The sequence below is a fragment of the Canis lupus genome, chromosome 18 (assembly GCF_003254725.2).
Source record: "Canis lupus dingo isolate Sandy chromosome 18, ASM325472v2, whole genome shotgun sequence".
Taxonomy (NCBI): Eukaryota; Metazoa; Chordata; class Mammalia; order Carnivora; family Canidae; genus Canis; species Canis lupus.
In genome coordinates, this window is record NC_064260.1 from 35,805,413 (window position 1) to 35,826,352 (window position 20,940).

Sequence of the window (20,940 nt, forward strand, 5' to 3'; positions counted from 1 at the left end):
TTGTTGGAAAATAAGGCACATGCCATCTTTTAAAAGCTGGCTACAAATGTAGGTCACTGGAAGCAGTATTGAGTCTTTGCAGGATTTTTCTCAGCCTTTTGAGTTTGCCAAAGAAGCTCTAACTGTGGCTGCCAGGGGAGAACTCAGAATTTTAAATAAGCTCTCACAAGTAGCTAGGGGGAAAAAAGAAGAGTGAAACCCTGGGGTCAAACGGCAAATTTCTGGCTCCACCAGCATTTCTGAATTGTAAGCACTTTTGAAAAGCATATAGATAGCCTGATAATTTTCTGAACAAATAAAACGTTGACAAAAAAAAATGAAGGGAACATATTCTGGCTATAGTTCTGCCTTTAAAGGACTCTTCAAGTATTTGTATTTAAACTATGAACAGAAGACACACAGTAATAGTTTTAATAAAAAATATATATTGTATAGACTAGAAAAAGTAAAAATGTGTGGGCAGATGTGTTATTTATAAGGTATTGAGCATGCATAAAGCTTGCAAACTAAAATGAGAGTAGGACCAGAAAGTAATTTTTAATTGTATATAACATATTACTCTTGTTCTGAATCATTATAAAACTACAACTTTAAAGATAAGTATAATAAAAAAAATGTTCAGTAGCATATATGGCCAAATGGGTATTTCTTTTTTTTTTTTTCCAAATGGGTATTTCTTTAACTTCACTGTTACAGCTATCTTAACTTCTGGCAGAACAAGGAAAACAAAGTTGGATCTGAAATATTTTTGTATTCTATTTACTCAGAAAGACCAGCCTTTACTATAATGTACTGAGAGCAAACAACTGACCATTCACAGGATTCAGACTTCTAATTCTTGTGGCATGATCAGTTAGTAAGATGGATGGCCAAAAAAGAGAGAGAGAAATGGAGAGCAAATATAGACTTAATCTTGACATCAAATTGACTCAAGGAAAGGAAATCTTTTTAATAGTAATTCAAACTTTACACTGTTTAGCAAATACTACTTCATCTAATTCTAACAACTAATGCATCTTCTCTCAATTACAACCAAAAAAACAAAGCAAAAGATACAAGGTACAATAAATAAGATCTTAATAAATGAGTTCATTATTTGGGTAACAGATTGATATTCTGGGATATATAAAAATGCTTTCAAATTATTAGATACTTGGTTTTAACTTACAGATTTAAAGTCCATAAAAGAGAAATCTGAAGATGTTAGTCTAAATTTTCATACTTCATTACTAAATACTTTATTGATATAGTAATTCATCTAATATGATACAGTTTACTTTAAACTAATTGTTACTTATTCCATGACTTATGGGTTATTATAAGGTAATTCATTTTCAATTATGAAAGATTTTTCTCTATAATATGGGTAGTTTCACCATAACTGATTTTCAATTTGAACTATTCCTTTATTGGTATCTTTGTTTTTAAAGATTTTATTTATTTATTCATGAGAGACTCACAGAGAGAGAGAGAGAGAGAGAGAGAGAGGTAGAGACACAGGCAGAGGGAGAAGCAGGTTCCATGCAGGGAGCCCGATGCAGGATTCGATCCTCGGTCTCTAGGATCACTCCCTGGGCTGAAGGCAGTGCTAAATCACTGAGCCACCCAGGCTGCCCAGTATGTTTGATTTTGAAAAATATACTGTAAGCCTTTAGTAAACATCAAGGTACTTACATTCCTGCTTATAACTATGTACTTATCTTGGGTACATATTAAAAAGTAAAATTTTTAAGCTCCTTAAAAGCATCCTATCCTCCCACTCTATTCTAACTGTATTTGATGTTGGATAGTACATAACGTATATAACAAATAACTCAAAAAGTTAATGCTGTAAATCAGGAATTAACCCTTTCCTCTAGATATTAGAGATCTCTTCCTGCATGAATATTACCTATCTGGCATGTCATTGCTAAAAATATTTGAATTAACTTTTAAAACTCACCTTAGTATATTATGAAATAGCATTCAAATTTACTTCTGAAAATCATGTTACTTTAATTCTATAAATATTAACATATATTGTTTAAAATTATGAAAAAGATATAATAGAAAAACATAGCATTTTCAAGTTCTAAAGAAATTGTGTGTATATAATTTTTATTTCTAAAAAAGTCAGCCTATCTACTGATAAATGCTTAAATATTCTAACATAAAAATATAATTTTTGCTATTTTAGAAAACATTCCATAGAAAATTTTCAGAGAATATCTATCACACTATTTGAGATGATCAAGAACATTCTTTTAGATAAAAAGTTAACTGAAAAATACTTACCAATGTGTTTTTAAAAGCTTTAACAACATCATGTATATTGTTCTATAGGATTTTCTAAGGGGTGTAATTTTTCAGCGTTACATCTTACTGCTGACTTCCTGAAGGAGCTTTGACTACAATAGGCATGAATATGTTTTCAAAGGATGATGGATAAATTGCTGGGTGGTTATATAATATATCTTAGGCAGCTGATGGGGCTTTTTATCCTTTACTTGTCTTTTAGTTATACACAGTTTTAAGATAATTATGGTCTATAAGATTGTCTTTTCCCTTTTCTTGTACCAGCAATATTTGTCTTGGTTATAGGTTCCAGAAATCCCCAATCATACATCATAAAATTAAAACTAAACAATTATAGCATCTCCCACTACCCCCCATGTTGTATCTCTAAACACTGTTAATGCCTTGGTTTTGGTCATTTGTAGTTGGGCTGTTTAATACAAATGACTCTAATATAACATTATTGACTTGGGAACACTGAAATCTTGGCTGAATAATATATAGAAAAAACTATTATCTATATTAGTCCTTAACATTTCACTTTTTAATTTTTTTAAAAAAATTATTTATTTATTCATGAGAAACACAGAGACAGAGAGAGAGGCGGAGACACAGGCAGAGACAGAAGCAGGCTCCATGCAAGGAGCCCAATGTGGGACTCAATCCCGGGTCTCCAGGACCATGCCCTGAGCCGAAGGCAGCTGCCAAACCGCTGAGCCACCCAGGGATTCCCACATTTCATTCTTTTAAAAAAGATTTTGTTTACTTATTTGATAGAGAAAGAGAGAGAGAGAGAGAGCACAAGCAGGGGGAGTGGCAGACAGAGGGAGAAGGAGAAGCAGGCTCCCTGCTGAGCAGGGAACCCAACATGGGGCTTGATCCAGTCTATTTTCAACTTGTGAAAATTAACTGGACCACTTAAGAATATACAGATTAAAAACAATACTTTCTGTACTCTTTTAATAGAAAAATGAGAATGCATATTTTTCTTTTAAATCAAATTGTTTTACTATTACAAAATGAAAATAAAATACAAAAGAAATATGAAATTTAAAAAATCATGATTTTAAGAAATATTACTGATAAGTGAAGGTCCTAAGAATACAAAAACTAGATATATTTTCAGAGAAGGGCTGTATGAAATCCAAGTACATAAATAAAACAAACTTCAAATAAAAACATCTTGCTCTGGGTTACTCCTTGTAAATAGAAGAATGAAATTAACTTTTAAAATGGAGCATCAAAAATAAAATAAAATAAAATGGAGCATCATATCTGCAATATAAAGTAAATCTAATGGTTAAGACCATTAGGTTTTTTTTGGAAGCAATTATAATGGCTTTGATAATACACAAGTACATAAGAAAGGGTAAAACAGATCGGATGACACTAGAAACATTCTTCATAAAACCACCTATGCTGCTTTGAATGACACAGTGGCCCAGATGGATTTAACAGATATATTCAGGACATTCCATCCTAAAGCATCACATACACATTCTTTTCAAGTGCACATGGGACATTCTCCAGAACAGATCACATATTAGGTCACAAATTAGGCCCTCAATAAATACAAAAAGACTGAAATCATACTATGACCAAAATGCTATAAAACTAGAAGTCAACAACAAGAAAAAATTGGAAAGACCACAAATACATGGAGGTTAAACAACAATAAATAACCTAACTTAACCTAAAGGAGTTAGAAAAAGAACAAGAAATAAGGCCTAAAGCCAACAGAAGGAAGGAAATAATAAAGGTCAGAGCAGAGATAAATGATACAGAAACTAAAAAAACCAATAGAACGGATAAGTGAAAACAGGAGCTGGTTCTTTGAAAAATTAGTAATAACTCTAGCCAGGCTTATCAAAAAGAAAAGACAATAGGTCCAAATAAATAATATCACAAATGAGGGAGGAGAAGTAACAACTAATACCACAGAAATACAATCAATTATAAGAGATATTATGAAAAACTATAGGTCAACAATTAGAAAAACTGGAAGATATGGATAAATTCCAAGCACATATAAACTACCACAACTGAAACAGGAAGAAATAGAGAGACCAAAGACAGACCAATAACTGGCAGAGAAATTGAGTCAGTAATCAAAAAAGTCCCAATAAACAAAAGATAAGGACCATGTGATCTTTTATATGTATATCACTCAGAAAAAGTTAAAAATTTTGAGAGACATTACAATAACACAACTCCTTCTTTCCCTTTTACTTGTGAACAGTTCATATCTACAAAAATTAAAAACACAAAAAGAATGGATGTTAAATCCTGTCCCATTTGAGCGGTATATCTTAATAAAGCAAATGTGAAAATTTTTATGTCCATTTATATACTGCATGTAACACTAATTGTAAAGATTACCAAATTGCAAAGAGATATGTTTAACTGTAACATCTTTAGAGACAAATTTAAAGTGAACTTAAATTTATTTTTATTTTTATTTTTTACTCATGAGAGACACAGGAAGACAGGCAGAGATACAGGCAGAGGGAGGAGAAGCAGGCTCCATGCAAGGAGCCTGATGTGGGACTTGATCCCAGGAATACGGGATCACATCCTGAGCCAAAAGCAGCTGCTCAACCGCTGAGCCACCCAGGCGTTCCAAACTCAAATTTAAATATGATTGTTTGTTATATAAAAACTATCATAAGGTCATTAATAAATATTTTGAACATGAAACATTATATTCAGACAAAACTCCGTGAGAAGTAGAATAGAAAATATGAATCCAAGGCAAAAAGGATTGATATATATTACCAGACATTAAAAAAGAGCTTATGTATATATACTTCTAAAAACAATGCTACTGACATCAAATTGCTATGTTGTTTAGATTCAGTTGGATATACTTAGAAGACCGATTTAAAAGTCTTTAACTAAAAAGACAATATATAGAGGTGCTTCTGGGTGGCTTAGTTGGTTGAGCTGCTGACTCTTGATCTTGGCTCAGGTCATGATCCCAAGGTTCTGGGATTGAGCCCTGTACTCAGCAGGGAGTCTGCTTGAAATTCTCTCTCCTTCTCCCTCTGTCCCTCCCCTCGGGCGCATGCATGCTCTCTCTTCCTCAAATAAATAAATCTTAAAAAAAATTAAATAAATAAATAAAATCCTTTAAAAAGATAGATAGATTTATTTATTTATTATTTATTTATTTATTTATTTATTTATTTATTTATTTATTTATTTATTTATTTGAGAGAGGAGGGGGGCAGAGACACAGGTGGAGGGAGAAGCAGGCTCCATGCAGGGAGCCCGATGCAGGACTCCATCCCGGGTCTCCAGGATCACGCCCTGGGCTGAAGGCAGTGCTAAAGCACTGAGCCACTCGGGCTTCCCATAAATAAATCTTTTTAAAAAACACAATATTTACAATAGCATCTTTTACAACTAAATAATATCATAATTGAAATTTTTAATTAACTATGTAAAAGTAGATATATAATTTATAAATTTTTTTATAAGTGTAAAAGCAAAAAGGTGGAAAGATCACTGTACTTTACTATCTGTAAAACTGGCCAAGATATAGAATGTCAAAAAAAAACAAAACAAAACAAAAGATATAGAATGTCAGCTGATAATTATTTAATGAAGGTTAATAAATAAATGTGAAATTCTTCATGCAGGTTTTAAATGTAATCTTTATATTTTCAGGAAGATTTTAAGAGTCTGAGTTCTCCAGAGAAACAGTACCAATAAGATGTGTGTGTATATATATTGCTTTGTATTATATGTACTTATATATATAAGTACATATTATATATGTATCTATATATAAATACAAAAGAGATCTATTATAAGGAATTGGCTAATACTATTATGGAAGCTGACAAGCCCCCAGGTCTGCAGGATAAGTTAGCAAGCTAAAGACCCAGGAGAGCTCATCGTGGTGTAGTTCCCATTCAAATGTTAGAAGGCTCAAGAATCAGGAAGATTTGATGTTTCAGTCTGAATCAAAAGGCAGGAAAAAGCTGATGTTCAGATTGGAAGGCAATCAGTCAGAAGGAATTCATTCTTAGCTGAGGGAGGGTCAGCCTTTCAGTTCTATTCCTTCAACTGATTTGATGGGCCCACTCACATTAGCGATGCCAATCTGCATTACTCAGTCTACCAATTTAAGTATTTTTTATTTTATTTTATTTTTTTAAGAGAGAGATAGGGCAAGAGCACATGACCTGGGGGAGGGGCAGAGGGAGAAGGAGAAGCAAAATCCCCACTGAGCAGGGAGCCTGATGTGGGGCTTGATCCCAAGACCCTGGGATCATAACCTGAGCCAAAGGCAGATGCTTAAATGACCAAACCATCTAGGCACCCCTACCAATTTAATATTAATCTCATCTAGAAACATCCTTGTAAGAGTACTTAGAATAATGTTTGATCAAATATCTGTGAGCCCTGTGGCCCAGTCAAGTGAACATTCATAAGTCCACCCCTTGTCAACTTGCCACCCATATGTATTTCTTTAAACTACACTTACGCTCCAGATGAAGACAGTATATGTCACAATTCCACACTCTTAGATCTATCTCCTAATGCTGTGTTAACCTGAGTTCCTTTTCACTGCACTACAGCCTGGAAACTTTGCATGTGGTATGTCAGGGAGGGCTGAGTCCTTTTAATAGGACTCCCTTTGTATATTCTGCATGTCTCTGGAGTCACTGTCCTTTATTATGCCCAATGTCTTGAAAACTGTTGTTAAATATATTTTGCCCTGTTTTTAAGTTGTTTCAGGGATAAAGAAAAATCTGATCCTCATTAACGTATCTTGGTCAAAGTGTGTCTTAAGGGTCTATATTTTTACTTTAATTTTATATATTTTTTTACTGTATCATAAAATTGTTCTATGATAAATGTCTGCAGAACCTAATTACTTACATAAATGACTAGAAAGATTAAGAAATCCTGATTTGTAACTTCACAATTCTTCACACAATCCAAAGAAGGACAGGTAAAAAGTATCCTGAGATTTTTATTATTAACTTTTTTTTAAAATTTATTATTAACTTGTACAAATTCAAGGTACCTAGGAAAGGTTGTTAGGAGATTAGTTTTCAAATAAAAGTGTATGTCTAAAGCAAAATGTGTTATATGCCTACTAGGTTTTCAAATGTTGCCTAGGTTGCAAGAGGCAATGAGGAAAAATAAAACACTTTATTTTGAAAAGCATATAGTTGATTCTTTAACAATACAAGTTTAAACTACATAGGTCTGCATATATGTGGATTTTTCTAATAAATATAGTAATGTAAATGTACTTTCTCTTTCTTATGATTTCTCAAAAACATTATCTTTTCTCTAATTTAAAAACACTGTATAATACATATATATATATATATATATATACACATATAACACACAAAATATGTCTTAATAGTATTAGTATTATTTATTAGTAAGGCTTTTGGTCAGTATTAGGCTATTAGTGGTTAAGTTTATGGAAGTCAAAAGTTATATGTGATCTTTAACTGTGAAGGGGATCAGTGTCTTTAACTCCCATTTTATTCAAGGGACAAGGGTTTTTCTGCTTCTGTCCTGGCAAAAATTGCTTATCTGGCTATTAAGATGTTTGATATAAAATCTAAGTCTCAATATTATGGTGGAATGTGCCGTGAAGAGCTTGTATAGCTTCTTTAGGACTGTAATCTTGGCCTTTACTCTCCTGTTCCTAGCAAGCACAGTGCTGTCCAGAAATTGAGCAAGTTGATTAAGACCAGGGAAAAGGAACAAAAGAAGAGATAAAAAGATTGAGAAAATATTACAAAAGTCAAACACCAAAAATAAGAAAAAAATGAAAACAGGCTTTGCAACCAGAAGAAAATTCTTTGGAAAATCATATAAAAATTTTTCCCTTTGGATTTTATGACACTATTATTTAATAAGCAAAATCTGACACGTAAGAAAGAATCATGTTAGTTTTACCTCAGTATTACATAACTTTTTTATAGTGGGTATGGAAGTTTGTTGGTGTCTGTTGATAGGTATGGTAAATTAATACTATGCTACAAATTCCTTATAAATGACTTAGTTGTTTGTTATTTTGCAGACTATGCAATGAAATGAAAACATACTATGGGAAGAAATAACTTTAGATTCTATTTCAAATAATGACTTCTATTCAAATAATGGCTTAAGTTGGGTTCCTGTTCTGGACAGAGAATTTAAGAATTCCTAAAGTGAGAATTGTCCTTTCTCAGGTGCGATGTGTATTCTGGCATTAAAAAGATACATTATTTTTATTATTATTACTATTGCTTGTTTCTTGTAAAAGAATGACTTCTGGTAGTCTCAAAGCAAAGTGAGATTAATAAATGAGTACTTCTAATTTCTGTATCTTTCTTCTAATTTACATCTTTAGAATACTGGTAGTATCAGATAATATTCTGCTATTGTTTTCCTTTACTTAACTTTTTACAGAGTTATCTTATTATGACTATAGTAATAGCTTTATTTACTATCAATTTTTAGTAGCTTGTTCATATTTTTCCCAATGCCAATATCAATTTAAAGTTTAGAAAACTGTTCAAGAATACTAACTTAAAAATGAAACTACAGGTTCAAATAAATTTGATACTTTTCTTTAAGAGAAAAAAATACATATGGTCTCATTAATAAATTTAAATATAGTTTGTAGATATGCAAACACATATCTTGTTTACATATAAAAGCAATATTTTTCATGTAATGCTCAAAATGCAACATTGATTGGTATGTTCTATACCTGTAAAATATCAGCAGGGTCTTCTTTTGCAGATGCAACCAACAAAGTATGCCCATTGATAACTCCTTCTGCCAGGAAATACTTGAAGAGCAAAGAAGAATAAATATTATATTTATCCTCTTCTGCAAAAAAAGAAAAAAATATAGTCAGAATCTTACCATACGCCAAGCACACTAAGATGTTTTTATAATTTTTCTCCTTAAAACAACTATATGAAATGAGGCAATAATTTTCTTCCTAAAGTATGGTTAGATAGGCTAAGAGACTTATCTAGATAGTTAATCAGAAGTGAGTACTTTCAATATAGTCTGATTCCAAAATTATTCTCCATCCTCAACACCACTGCTGATATCCACAAAGTTTAGAGGGTTATGCATGATTATAGCAAAGAAATCACAAATTTATTTTCCTAAGATTTTTTTTCAGGCTTTGCATCTCTAAAATGCTTATTCTTACCTATCAACCAATTTGTAAACTCACACATTTCTTACATGTCATAATAATTAAGCACTTAGTGTATGAGGTCTGAAAATTAATGTTTATAAAATTTGTAAAAATAGTATTAAAAATAGTATAAAAATAGTATTAAAAATAGTATTACTGTTTTTGGTCGTATCCAACAGCAGTTTAAAATTGAAGACCTTATTTTTTTTTCAAGATTTTATTTATTTGAGAGAGAGGAAAGAAAGCATGAATGGGAGAAGGGCAGAGGGAGAGAGACAAGTAGATTCCATGTTCAGCAGAGAGCCCCAGGGAGGGCTTGATCCCAGGACCCTAAGGCCATGACCACGGCCGAAGTCGGATGCTTAACTGACTGAGCCACCCAGGTGCCTCATAAAAATGAAGACTTTGAGAGTTACTAAATTTGTACCACATGTTTTCCTAAACAGTTCTTTTACCCTTTGTTATTCCTTTATCTTCCCCTCTTTTTGGATTTTTATGAAAAAAATGATATGCCAGGTTTCTTTGACAAAATTTTTAAATATTTTTGAGATTTTGTGATATAAGCAACTTAAGTATATCTTTTTCTTAATGTTACTGATAAAAGCCTACACTTCTACATTAGCTTTCTTTTACTACTTTGACCACAACACAAAGAGACAAAGGTAGATTTATTGAATTACTTGAGAAGCCATTATTAATTTATTCAACAAATACTAACTGAATGCCTATAGTATGCTAGGCATTGTTAATATTTGTAAAAACTATGCTATTAAAAAATATTCCTAAGAGGTTTGAACTTAAGGAAATGTTAGCACTGTGCAACTGTAAGAATAAAACTTGAATAAAACATTAAAAATTAATATTTGAAGGCACTGCAAAGCAATGAAAAGCAGATAGCAACCACAGCAGTTTCCTTCTTTAAGATCGTGATGATAACATGTAAGAATTTCAAGTTTCCGGGTTTTTTTCCTAAAATTGGGTACTTAATCTCCCTTAGCTCTGGCGGCTTTAAATCATATCTTTTCCAACTTAAGGTGGCAGAATGTAAAATTCAGTGTTGTCAAAATAGCTGAAAGTTTAGGGGGAAAATCCCTGAAGTAAGAGCTCTGCAAAGTTTACCAAATGTGTCCAAATCCTTGGTTAACCACTAAGCTATCAATCAATGAGTGGGAGAAAGAAACAGTAAGTAGGAAAGAGAGAACAGGATAAAGTTGAAAGACAACTAAAGCATGCGAGATTTACAAATTTGGTACTCCTTTGAAGGTATGCATTTCCCAATGAGCAGAATCTTGTCATAAAGAAGCTGAAGTCTTATTGACTTGAAAGGCCGGGGACAAATCTCAGGGCTGAGAATCACAGAAAGTGTAAGCCCCCAAATGAGTATAAATTCTGTATAAATATTTGGTTCTCGGGGCACCTGGGTAGCTCAGTGGTTGAGTGTTTGCCTTTGGCTCAGGGTGTGATCCTGGGGTCCTGGGATTGAGTCCCACATCAGGCTCCCTAGAGGGAGCCTGCTTCTCCCTCTGCCTATGTCTCTGCCTCTCACTCTGTGTCTCTCATGAATAAACAAATAAAATCTTAAAAAAAAAAATTAGCTCTCTTCTAAGTTCTGATTGTAAGAGACCACCCTATGTGACCAGGTTAAAAAAGCAAAATATAAAACCTAGAAAACTGAGTAGAGGTAGATACGATCTGCTGCACAGTATATTGAAGTGAGAATTAATTTAAGATTAGGCAAGTTAACTGTTTATTAAAACAAAAATCCTGAAATCCTTGGGAAAACAGAATGGAATTCAGAATCATTAAAATGCAGTTTTTTACAAAAAACTGTAAAGATTTTAGCCAAAAATTACTGAATATGATCCATACTAAGGAAAAACAACCTACAAAAACTGACTCAAAGTAAAATGTATTGAAAGTATTAAAGGAGGGGCACTAGCCAGCTCAATCAGTAGACCATGTGATGCTTGATCTGAGAGTCTTGAGTTAAAGCCCTATGCTGGGTTTGGACTTACTTAATTAAAAAAACAACAAACAAAAAACCCTACAAGTATTAAAGGAAAATATATTCAATAAGTGAACAGAAAAGGAATATCAACAGAGAATGAGAAACTATAAAAATGAATCAGATAGAAAATTTAGAGTTTAAAATTATCACTCCTTATATGAAAAATTTATTTGGTGATCTCACGAGTAGATAGGAGATAAAGGAAAAATATAGCTGGTATACCTGAAGGAAGTTCAACAGAAATTAGCTGAAGAACAGAGAAAAAATTAAGATAACTGAACAGCACCCCAGAGACCTGGAACAATACAGAGCAGTCCAAAACATATTTAAGCACAGTCTTAAGACATTGGGAGACAATAAAAAACAAACAATATTTCAAGAAGTCATGGCTAAAAATTTCCTAAATTTGATGAAAAATTGATTTAAGAAGCACCAGAAGCCTCTCCACGGATAAATGCAAAAAACCTAAATCTAAGTACATCAGAGCTAAATCTTGGAAACAAAAGGAAGTAATGACATGTGACATACAGAGGTACAATCATAAAATTAAGTGATTTCTCATCAAAAACAATGAAGGCTAGATGATGATAATTTTGTATTCCAAAAGTTGAAAAAGAAACAACTTAATTAAAAATTCTAAATGTGTAAAATATATTTAACAATTGAGGTGAAATACTATTTTCAGATAGAACAGCAGACTTCTACTACAGGACTCTAAAAGCTAAAGGAATATTACACAACATGGCAAACTACACTTATAGGAAGGAATAAAGATTACAAATGATGACAAATATGTGGGAAATTATAACACTGTGATCATGTAAATATGCACTTATGTGCATGGATATGTGTGTATAGATGTATATAGATAGGTGTGTGTATGTGTATAAATTGCTTCTTAGAATTCCTTTAAAAATATTAATGCTTAAGGCAAAACTGATAGAAGAGCAAAGAAAGACATAAATTCAATTTGGAGATTTTATCATACATTTCTTAGTAATTGGCAGAACTAAGGGGGAAAATCATCAAGAAAATATAAAATCTGAACAATCTTATAGACTATCTTATATAATATACAGTTCCAGAATATACATTCTTCAGGCATTTAGAATGTACATCAAGACAAACAAATGCTATTCCAAAAAAACAAGCCCCAATATATTCCAAAATATTAAAATCTTACCTTAGAAATTGAAATTTTAAAAATTCCATTTATGATTAATTCCAAAAACATGAAATATTTTGGAGAAATTTGACAATATATATGTATGAATTAGCTCTACACTGAAAAGTATAAAAATTCTGAAAGTCAGTAAAGAAAATGAAATAAATGGATACATATTTTATGTTCAGGGAATACAAGACTCAAATCTTTTCAAATTGATCTATAGATTTAGTGGAATTCCAATGTAAGCCCCATAGACTTTTGAAGAAATTGAGAAGCTAACTCTGAAATCTACACAGAAATTCAAAGGTCCTAGAATAGACAAATTTGAAAGTGAATAGCTGGCAGACTTACTATCTACTTTAAGACTTGGAATAAAGCACAACAATCAAGGCAATGTGGAATTAGCTAAAGGACAGAAATATAGAACAATATTAAAGAATAGAGTCCAGATCAACCTACATAATTGATTTTTTACAAAGGTAGAAAAATAATTGTTTTTTCAACAAATTGTCCTGCAATAATTAGATACCCAGATGCAAAAGACAACAAAAACCTTGATCTTACACCATACTACAAATTTAAAAGACCAACACAATTTCTATCTTACTTCATACTAATACTCAAAAATTATCTTGAAATGGATCACAAAACTGAATATAAAAGCTGAAACGGGGATCCCTGGGTGGCGCAGTGGTTTAGCATCTGCCTTTGGCCCAGGGCGCGATCCTGGAGACCCGGGATCGAATCCCATGTCGCGCTCCCAGTGCATGGAGCCTGCTTCTCCCTCTGCCTATGTCTCTGCCTCTCTCTCTCTCTCTCTCTCTGTGTGGCTATCATAAATAAATAAAAAAATAAAATTAAAAAAAAAAGCTGAAACAATAAAACTATTAAAAGGAAACATAGGGAATAACTTTGTAACCTTGAAATAGACAAAGATTTCTCAGAGTATGGAAGCATGAACCAGGATAGAAAAAAAGAATGGACAGCAAGCTACAAAAAGAAAATATTTGCAATAAATATATCTGACAGAGAACTGGTATCCAAAACATATACTAAAAACTCTTTTAATTCAATAAGAGGACAAACTACCCAATATAAAAAAGACCAAAAGATTTTAATACATCCTTCACAAAAGAAGACCCATGAACATCCAATTATTGTATAAAAAGATGTTTAATAGAATAAAACATAAAAAATGCAAACTAGAAACACTGAAAAGCCACTATATTCCTACTAGAAGAGGTAAAATAAAAATACAATACCAAGTATTGACAAGGATGTGCAACAAATAAAATGCTTCTACATTGCTAGTGGCAATGAAAAGTGGTCCAGTTACTTCGGAAAATAGTTTGGTGGTTTCTGATAAAGTTAAATTTACACTTATAGGAGCGAGCAATTCCCCTCCTGCATGAGACATGAAAACACATGTCCATACATAGTTGTATACAGAATGTTTATGACAGTTTTGGTAACAACCAAAAGTTGCAAAAAACACAAATTTCCATCAACTCGTGAATGGAAAAAACAAATGGTACACATACAAATGAAATAATCCTCAACAATAAAAGAAATAAACTAATGTCCACGCAATTTGGATGAATCTTAAAAACATTAAGCGAAGTGAAAAAAAGCCAGACACAAAAAGCATGCATGGTTCCATTGCCTTTATGTGATATTCTAGAGAAAATAAAACTAATCTCTAGTGATAAGAAGGAGTTAGGTGCTTGGGGCCAGAAAACTCTTTGGGCATGAGAAAATTTGGGGGGATGATACAATGTTTTACATTTTGATTGTTGTGGTGGTTCTATAAGTATTTATATTTTAAAATCTCACTAAAATACATACTTGAAATGTTTGTTTGAAATTTATAATTCAATAAATTTGGTTTACTGAAACAATTTCCTAATTTGCAACTAAAACTAAAATACCCAGTGGTAACTTGTTATAAACCTTCTCACACAGTGTATTAAAGCAAATCCATGACCAGATATAGCAGTATAGCAGATTCATATCAAGTTCAATTTTATATATTAAAGAAGACAGCTAGTTTTTTAATACTATCATAACAAGTTAAAGTTAATATCCACAAATCTAAAAGACACAAAATGCACTTGATATGGATTTAGGAGCAATTCACGAGAGTTTTTGTGTGTAAAGGAAAACAATGCCTCTGCAATGCTCACAGCTGACAGGTGGAAAAGCAAGCAGAGAAATGTAGGTGAGATGACCATCACTTTCTATTCACTAACACAGCTACCATGCTGCAAAAAACAAAAACAAAAGCAAAACAAAACAAAACAAAACGAAACAAAAAAAACACAAAACCTCATTCTACATAACTAACAATTTATCTCTATTCAACTTTAGAAAAAAACAGTCATGTTTAAAACAAGAATTAATTTTATCTTAAGGAATTACTATTAGGTCAGTTTCCAGAAGCAACCATATAAACCAAGGTCATTAAAAATCACTGATGTAAAAACCAAATCAAATACTAAAAATCTTAATTCCTAAGGCTAACATTTTTACATGGAAAATTTATTTTTTTTAAGATTTTATTTATTTATTCATGAGAGACACAGAGAGAGAGGCAGAGACACAGGCAGAGGCAGAGGCAGAAGCAGGCTCCCTGCGAGGAGCCTGATGTTGAGACTCAATCCCAGGACCTAAGCCAAAGGCAGACTCAACCATTGAGCCATCCAGGCGGCCAGGAAAATTTAAAACTTTAAAAATTCTTCAACCATCCATTATCCTTACAGAATTACTGCTAAAATTTGCTATATTTCCTTTCAGTATTTTTTCTGTGGATTTTTTTTTATATGGTTACAATTACTGAATTTTGTATCCTGGTATTTTCACTTAATTTCACATACTTCATAGCCCTGTAGCTATCATGTCTCAGGGTGTATAATATTATAGAGGATGTATGTGCTATAATTTACTTCATCATCCCTTTACCATGGACTTTTCCTTCTGCTTTCAGGCTTTTGTAACTATTGTTACTATTTGTTACTATTAAATACAGAAGTACTAAGTGTCTCAGATCTCACATATCCAAGATGGAACCAGTAACTCATTATTTTTTCTATGAAATGTAGTCCTCTTTTTTAAAAAAAAATCAGGATTTATTTTGACACCTCCTCTCCCTCTTTCCCTTTCCTTAAGATCCTGTTAAATTTATTTTCAAAGTATTTCTGAAATTTGACCACTTCCCTTCATGCCAGCCAGTGTCACTCCCCTAGTCATGCCACCAATAACTCTTGCCTAGATAACTGCAATTGCTTATTTATTTCTTTGCATCCACTCTAGTCCTCCCATTTAGTAGTGACCTTTTGAAAATACAAACCCAATCATGTTACTTCCCTACTTAAAATTTTTCAGTGTTTTCCCAGTGCTCCTGAGAGAAAGAACTAAACCCTTTAACATGGTCTACATGCTCTATGCAGTTGCTGCCACACAATGTGTATAAATAAAAATATTAGTGTTAAAAGTGGTATAATACTGTCATTTCCCTATAAAAGGACATGATGCTTATTTAACAACTTTTCAGGAAAGGAAGAAATAAACCTACTTAATTAGAAAAGTAATAATAATTATTTGTAAAGTTAAGGACACATATTACGTGATCCAGTAAGGGAATGAACTAAATTAGGTAAGTATTTCATAAACCAGGGAGAGACACCTACCTACAGATAACAAATGTCTGGGTGGTGTGGTTGGCTAAGCATCTAACCCTTGGTTTTTCAGCTCAGGTCGTGATCTCAGTGTTGGGAGATTAAGATCCATGTCAGCTCTGTGCTCAGCATGGAGTCTGCTTGAGATTTTCTCTGCCTCTCCCCTCCCATTCGTCCTCTCTCAAATAAGTAAATCTTTTCTAAAAAGTGAGTGATTTATCATAAATGAAGAGTAACAATAAACTAGATGGTAGAATTCTTTTTCTACCTATTTTAAATGAGTGAGAGTTATAACTTTTTTCTTCCCTACATACAAGCCCTACTGATCTTATCTACACTCATAGCTTAAATTACTATCTCTGGTAGCCATACTAAATCTTAAGTCAGGACCTTTGAATAAATTACTTTGCCTTTTTGGCTAGCTAATTCCCTCAAATCCTTCCAGACACAAATTAGGTAAACTCATCTTTGGAGAAGCTTTCCTCAAGGCTGGGTGAAATGATCGGAGTGCCCTGGAGAATCTTGTTAACTCCTACAGAAGCATTTACTACACATATTGACATTTCTCCATCAAGCTTAAAAATTCTCATGGCAGAGAATGCATCTTATTGTTATATTGCTAGTAGTAGATACATACTATACACTTAGCAAATATTTGTATAATTAAGGAAAAACCTGAAAATCTATTTTGTCTTGTGAATCAGACAGATCTACTATAGTTTGGCTGAAACCACACACACACACACACACACACACACACACACACACACTCTATTAATAGTTATTGACCTGATTTTTTCAAAGACTCCTATGAGGCAGGCAAAACTAATAGGAGAAAGATTGCCTATTTAGGGATTAGCAAAAAACTAAGCTCTTCAAGCTGAAAATCACCATTTTTGTTAAACAAATTTCAAAGTTGTACACTAAGCATTTAATTATTTAGTGAATCCCTTTAACACTGGGAAAGCAAAAATGATAACGTTTGACAGAACTGCCAAAAAGCAAATGTAGCTCTGGCTCGAGTTAATAGCCTAATTCTTAGGTTGAGAGAGATGGTTGTCTTAGTCTATTCTAGGTGGACCAAACTGACATTAGTGTATTTCATTTGGGGACTTACAGAAATTAAAGCATATTCAGAATGAAGTGACCAGGATGGTGAAAGAACTTAAAAGCATGAAAAATGGGATATTTAGTTGAAAGAAAAAGAGACCCAAGGGAAGCAAGAAAGCTGTCTTCAAATATTTGATGGGCTGTCATACATAAATGGAATCACACAAGAGGTAGAATGAAGCCTAATGGAGAAAAACAACAGGAATATCAATTTTTCCCTAAGATCAAAGTCCAAAGAAGCTGCCCTTTCATTGTGCTGACAATGCTATTAAAATCAACAATGACTTTCTAATTATCTATTTTCTTGGACTTTAAAATCTTTATCTAATTTGTCTATTGAAGTTATTACTGCGGATGAATTTCTTCTTAGAACTACACTCTCCCTCTCCACTCATATCCCCTATTTTTAAGATACTTTTTGTTCTCAATTGCCCTGCTTCTTTAGACATTCTTTATATATGTAAACAGTTTATACAGAGTTCTCATTTCTTTGGTAAATAAATATGAAATGGTTCTATTGATTTTTTCCAGTCACTACTTTCAGCTATGCTATGTCAAATCCTCCTTTTCACATCTCTTGACATCTAGAGCTAATTCAATGATTTTCTCAACAGTTTTAGTTCTTAACACTTGGAACAGTCAAGTTTAAAACTTTAACATTCAGTTCAATGCTTCCCCCTCCCCCCACCTTAGTCTTACAGACTAAGACTTGTGGCTTAAAAGTCTTATAGGGACAGAGGGGTTCTAAAGAAAGGAAGTTTTTTTTTTTTTAAAGATTTTATTTATTTATTCATGAAAGACAGAGAGAGAGAGGCAGAGACACAGGCAGAGGGAGAAGCAGGCTCCATGCAGGGAGCCCAACATGGGACTTGATCCCGGGACTCCAGGATCATGCCCAGAGCTGAAGGCGGGTGCTAAAGTGCTGAGCCACCCAGGGATTCCAGGAAAGGAAGTTTTAAAAATACCTCTTCCTCTATATCTTCTCTCCAAGTCTTAGTTCTATTGTTGGGAGACTGGGGGAAGAAAGTGGTAGTGATCAACTTACATAATTGGCTGTTTGGTTAGGGAGAGATGTCCCTAGCCTTCAATATGATCTCGTCTATTTAATATTTAAGACTGCTGCCTTTGCAGCCTATGCAGTTATGGTGGTTTCCATGTAAGTGGTGAGCGTCGTTTTTGTGGGTAGTGCTCAGTTCACTTTGGCCACATCTGTCACTGAAAAACGCTTCTGAGGTAGCATCTAGGTTTGTGGGGTTGACCATTAATTCATATTCAACTTCTGCTCTGGAAATGTTAGCTACTGCTGTCATTATTATATTTCAGTATACAATCTATCCCAGCAGGCCTCCCTCCTTTTTCTACACCAGACACAGAAAATAGTCTTGTCGAAAATGCTGACAAACTGTAGGAAATTTAAAGGAGGCTTTCCCCAAGGACTCTCTCACCATGCACTACTCACAGATGGGCTTACAGGTTCAGAAATTTGGTAAGAAATCCATTGGAAAACATGGATGCCAGTCTCTGTCTCTTGCAAGCATCTTCAGTGTCTATGTCTATCTAATACCCTTGGAAACCGTAACCACTTACTTGCCAGAGTGAGGGATCGGTTTTGAACTTGAATAGTAATATTCCTTCTCTCTCTAATCCTTGCCTATGATGCTTGGTAATGGTGGTGATGGTGATGGAGTTAAAAGGAAGTAGCTGTGGGAGATCTTTAGGCCTGCAAGGAGGTATTTAATTCCAACTGCAGGAAAGTAGGGACTGAAACCTTTGCCTTCTTTTTCTCACCGTGGGCCATACTCACCAATTCTGAGGTACTCAACACCCTATTAAAGCTAATCCTGACCACTAACTATATGCTAAACATGGTGCAATGCACGTTTCATGCATTGGTTTATTTAATCCAAATAATAAGTTGTAAGATAAATGTTAATTCCTATCTTACAGGTAAAGAAATAAGGCACAGTGAAAGCAAACAACTTGCCTAAGGTGACATGGCTAGTAAATCGCAGAGCCATGATTTGAATCTAGGCAGTCTGATTCCAGAGGCTATGCTCTTAACCTCTTTCATGGGCTTATTTTCCTTTATCTATCCCTTAAGTACTGATGTGCTTTGGCTTTAGATTTTGACTTGCTTTTCTTTTTATTCTAGTTGTTCTTAGTCTTTCTTGGAGTCTCAGACCACTCTGAAAATCTGCTGTAAGATATATATTACCCTAAAAATATCACAGTCATACACAAATTTACATATACTTTGAGGGAATTAATAGACTCCCCTAAAGTTCCCTCCAGGGTCTATAAACCTGGGCATTTTAATACATGCCTATGAATGACTTTAATGAAAACCTCTTTTGAATATTAGTCAAATAATGTTGGCACCTGGGTAGCAAAGTCAATCAAGTCTCCAACTCTTGGTTTTGGCTCGGGATATGATCTTAGAGTGGTGGGATGGAGCCCACATCAGGCTCCGTCCTCAGCGAGGAGTCCACTTCTCTCCTTCTCCCTCTCCCTATGCCCCCTCCCCCGTCTCAAATAAATAAATATATCTAAAAAATTAAAATAAAATAAAAAGGAAGCACAGAAGTAGAAATCAACATTCTTGGGAGAGACCTGTATTAAAAGAGAAAAATGTAGAGAAATGCTATTTTACACCACAGCAATCTAAGCATAGCTAGTGAAACATTTAGAATCTAGTATACATAAGGAAATGCAGAAATAGAAAAATTAGGTAGTATTATTATGTCAAAATATGATAAATAATTTATGCTTTCAAGTCTCAAAAGTATAGTAACATCATCTCATGTTTCAATTAGAGTAATGAGTATTTCCATCAGTTCAAGTTTTTACTTTACTCCTGAAGGGCATCCTTCATAACATCTCTTTTTTGCTCAAAGCACTCCATGACGGGCAGCCCGGTGGCTCAGCGGTTTAGCACTGCCTTCAGCCCAGGGCGTGATCCTGGAGACCTGGGATGAGTCCCACGTTGGGCTCCCTGCATAGAGCTTCTCCCTCTACCTGTGTCTCTGCCTCTCTCTCTCCCTCCCCCTCTGTCTCTCATGTATAAATCAATAAAATACAAATCACAGAAAATTTGTAATTAAAAAAAAAACCCACTCCATGACTACCTATTTCTTGCCACTATAAAGTAACTTTTTTAGTCCGGCTTTCACAGTACTCATTCCTTCATTCAAGCATGTATTTACTCTGCCCTTAGATGGTTCCCATGGTCACAAAGCTTACAGTCTACAGAATAAGATACATGCTTGGGTATTTTCAACAAAGTGCAGTAAGTACCATGATGTAAATAACACTACAGAGGTATACAGAAGGAATACAAAGCAGGAGTGAGGATAAGGAAAGCAATAATTAAAGAAGTCTTTCTGGAAGAGCATCTAAGTGGAGACTTAAGGGATCATTAAGAGTTAGGATAAGAAAGGGAAAAAAAGAGACAGCTAGAAAGAATTTAAGCAAAGGCCTGTAGAGAATGACACTTGGATGTAATTAAAAGTCTAGGGTGATAAATAGAAAG

At 33.7% G+C, this 20,940-nt stretch overlaps 1 protein-coding gene across 5 annotated transcripts in view; it reads right to left on the reverse strand.

Moving 5' to 3' along the window:
* ELP4 (elongator acetyltransferase complex subunit 4) overlaps positions 1-20,940 on the reverse strand; it is a 253,984-nt gene that overhangs the window by 213,212 nt on the left and 19,832 nt on the right. For all 5 annotated transcript variants that reach the window (XR_007403636.1, XR_007403635.1, XM_025452359.3 and 2 more), the window contains exon 3: positions 9,008-9,129. Coding sequence is in view for 3 of the 5 variants with exons in the window: in XM_025452359.3 (XP_025308144.1) it covers positions 9,008-9,129 (122 nt within the window). In the remaining 2 variants the exon portion in view is untranslated. The remainder of the gene's footprint in view (positions 1-9,007; positions 9,130-20,940) is intronic.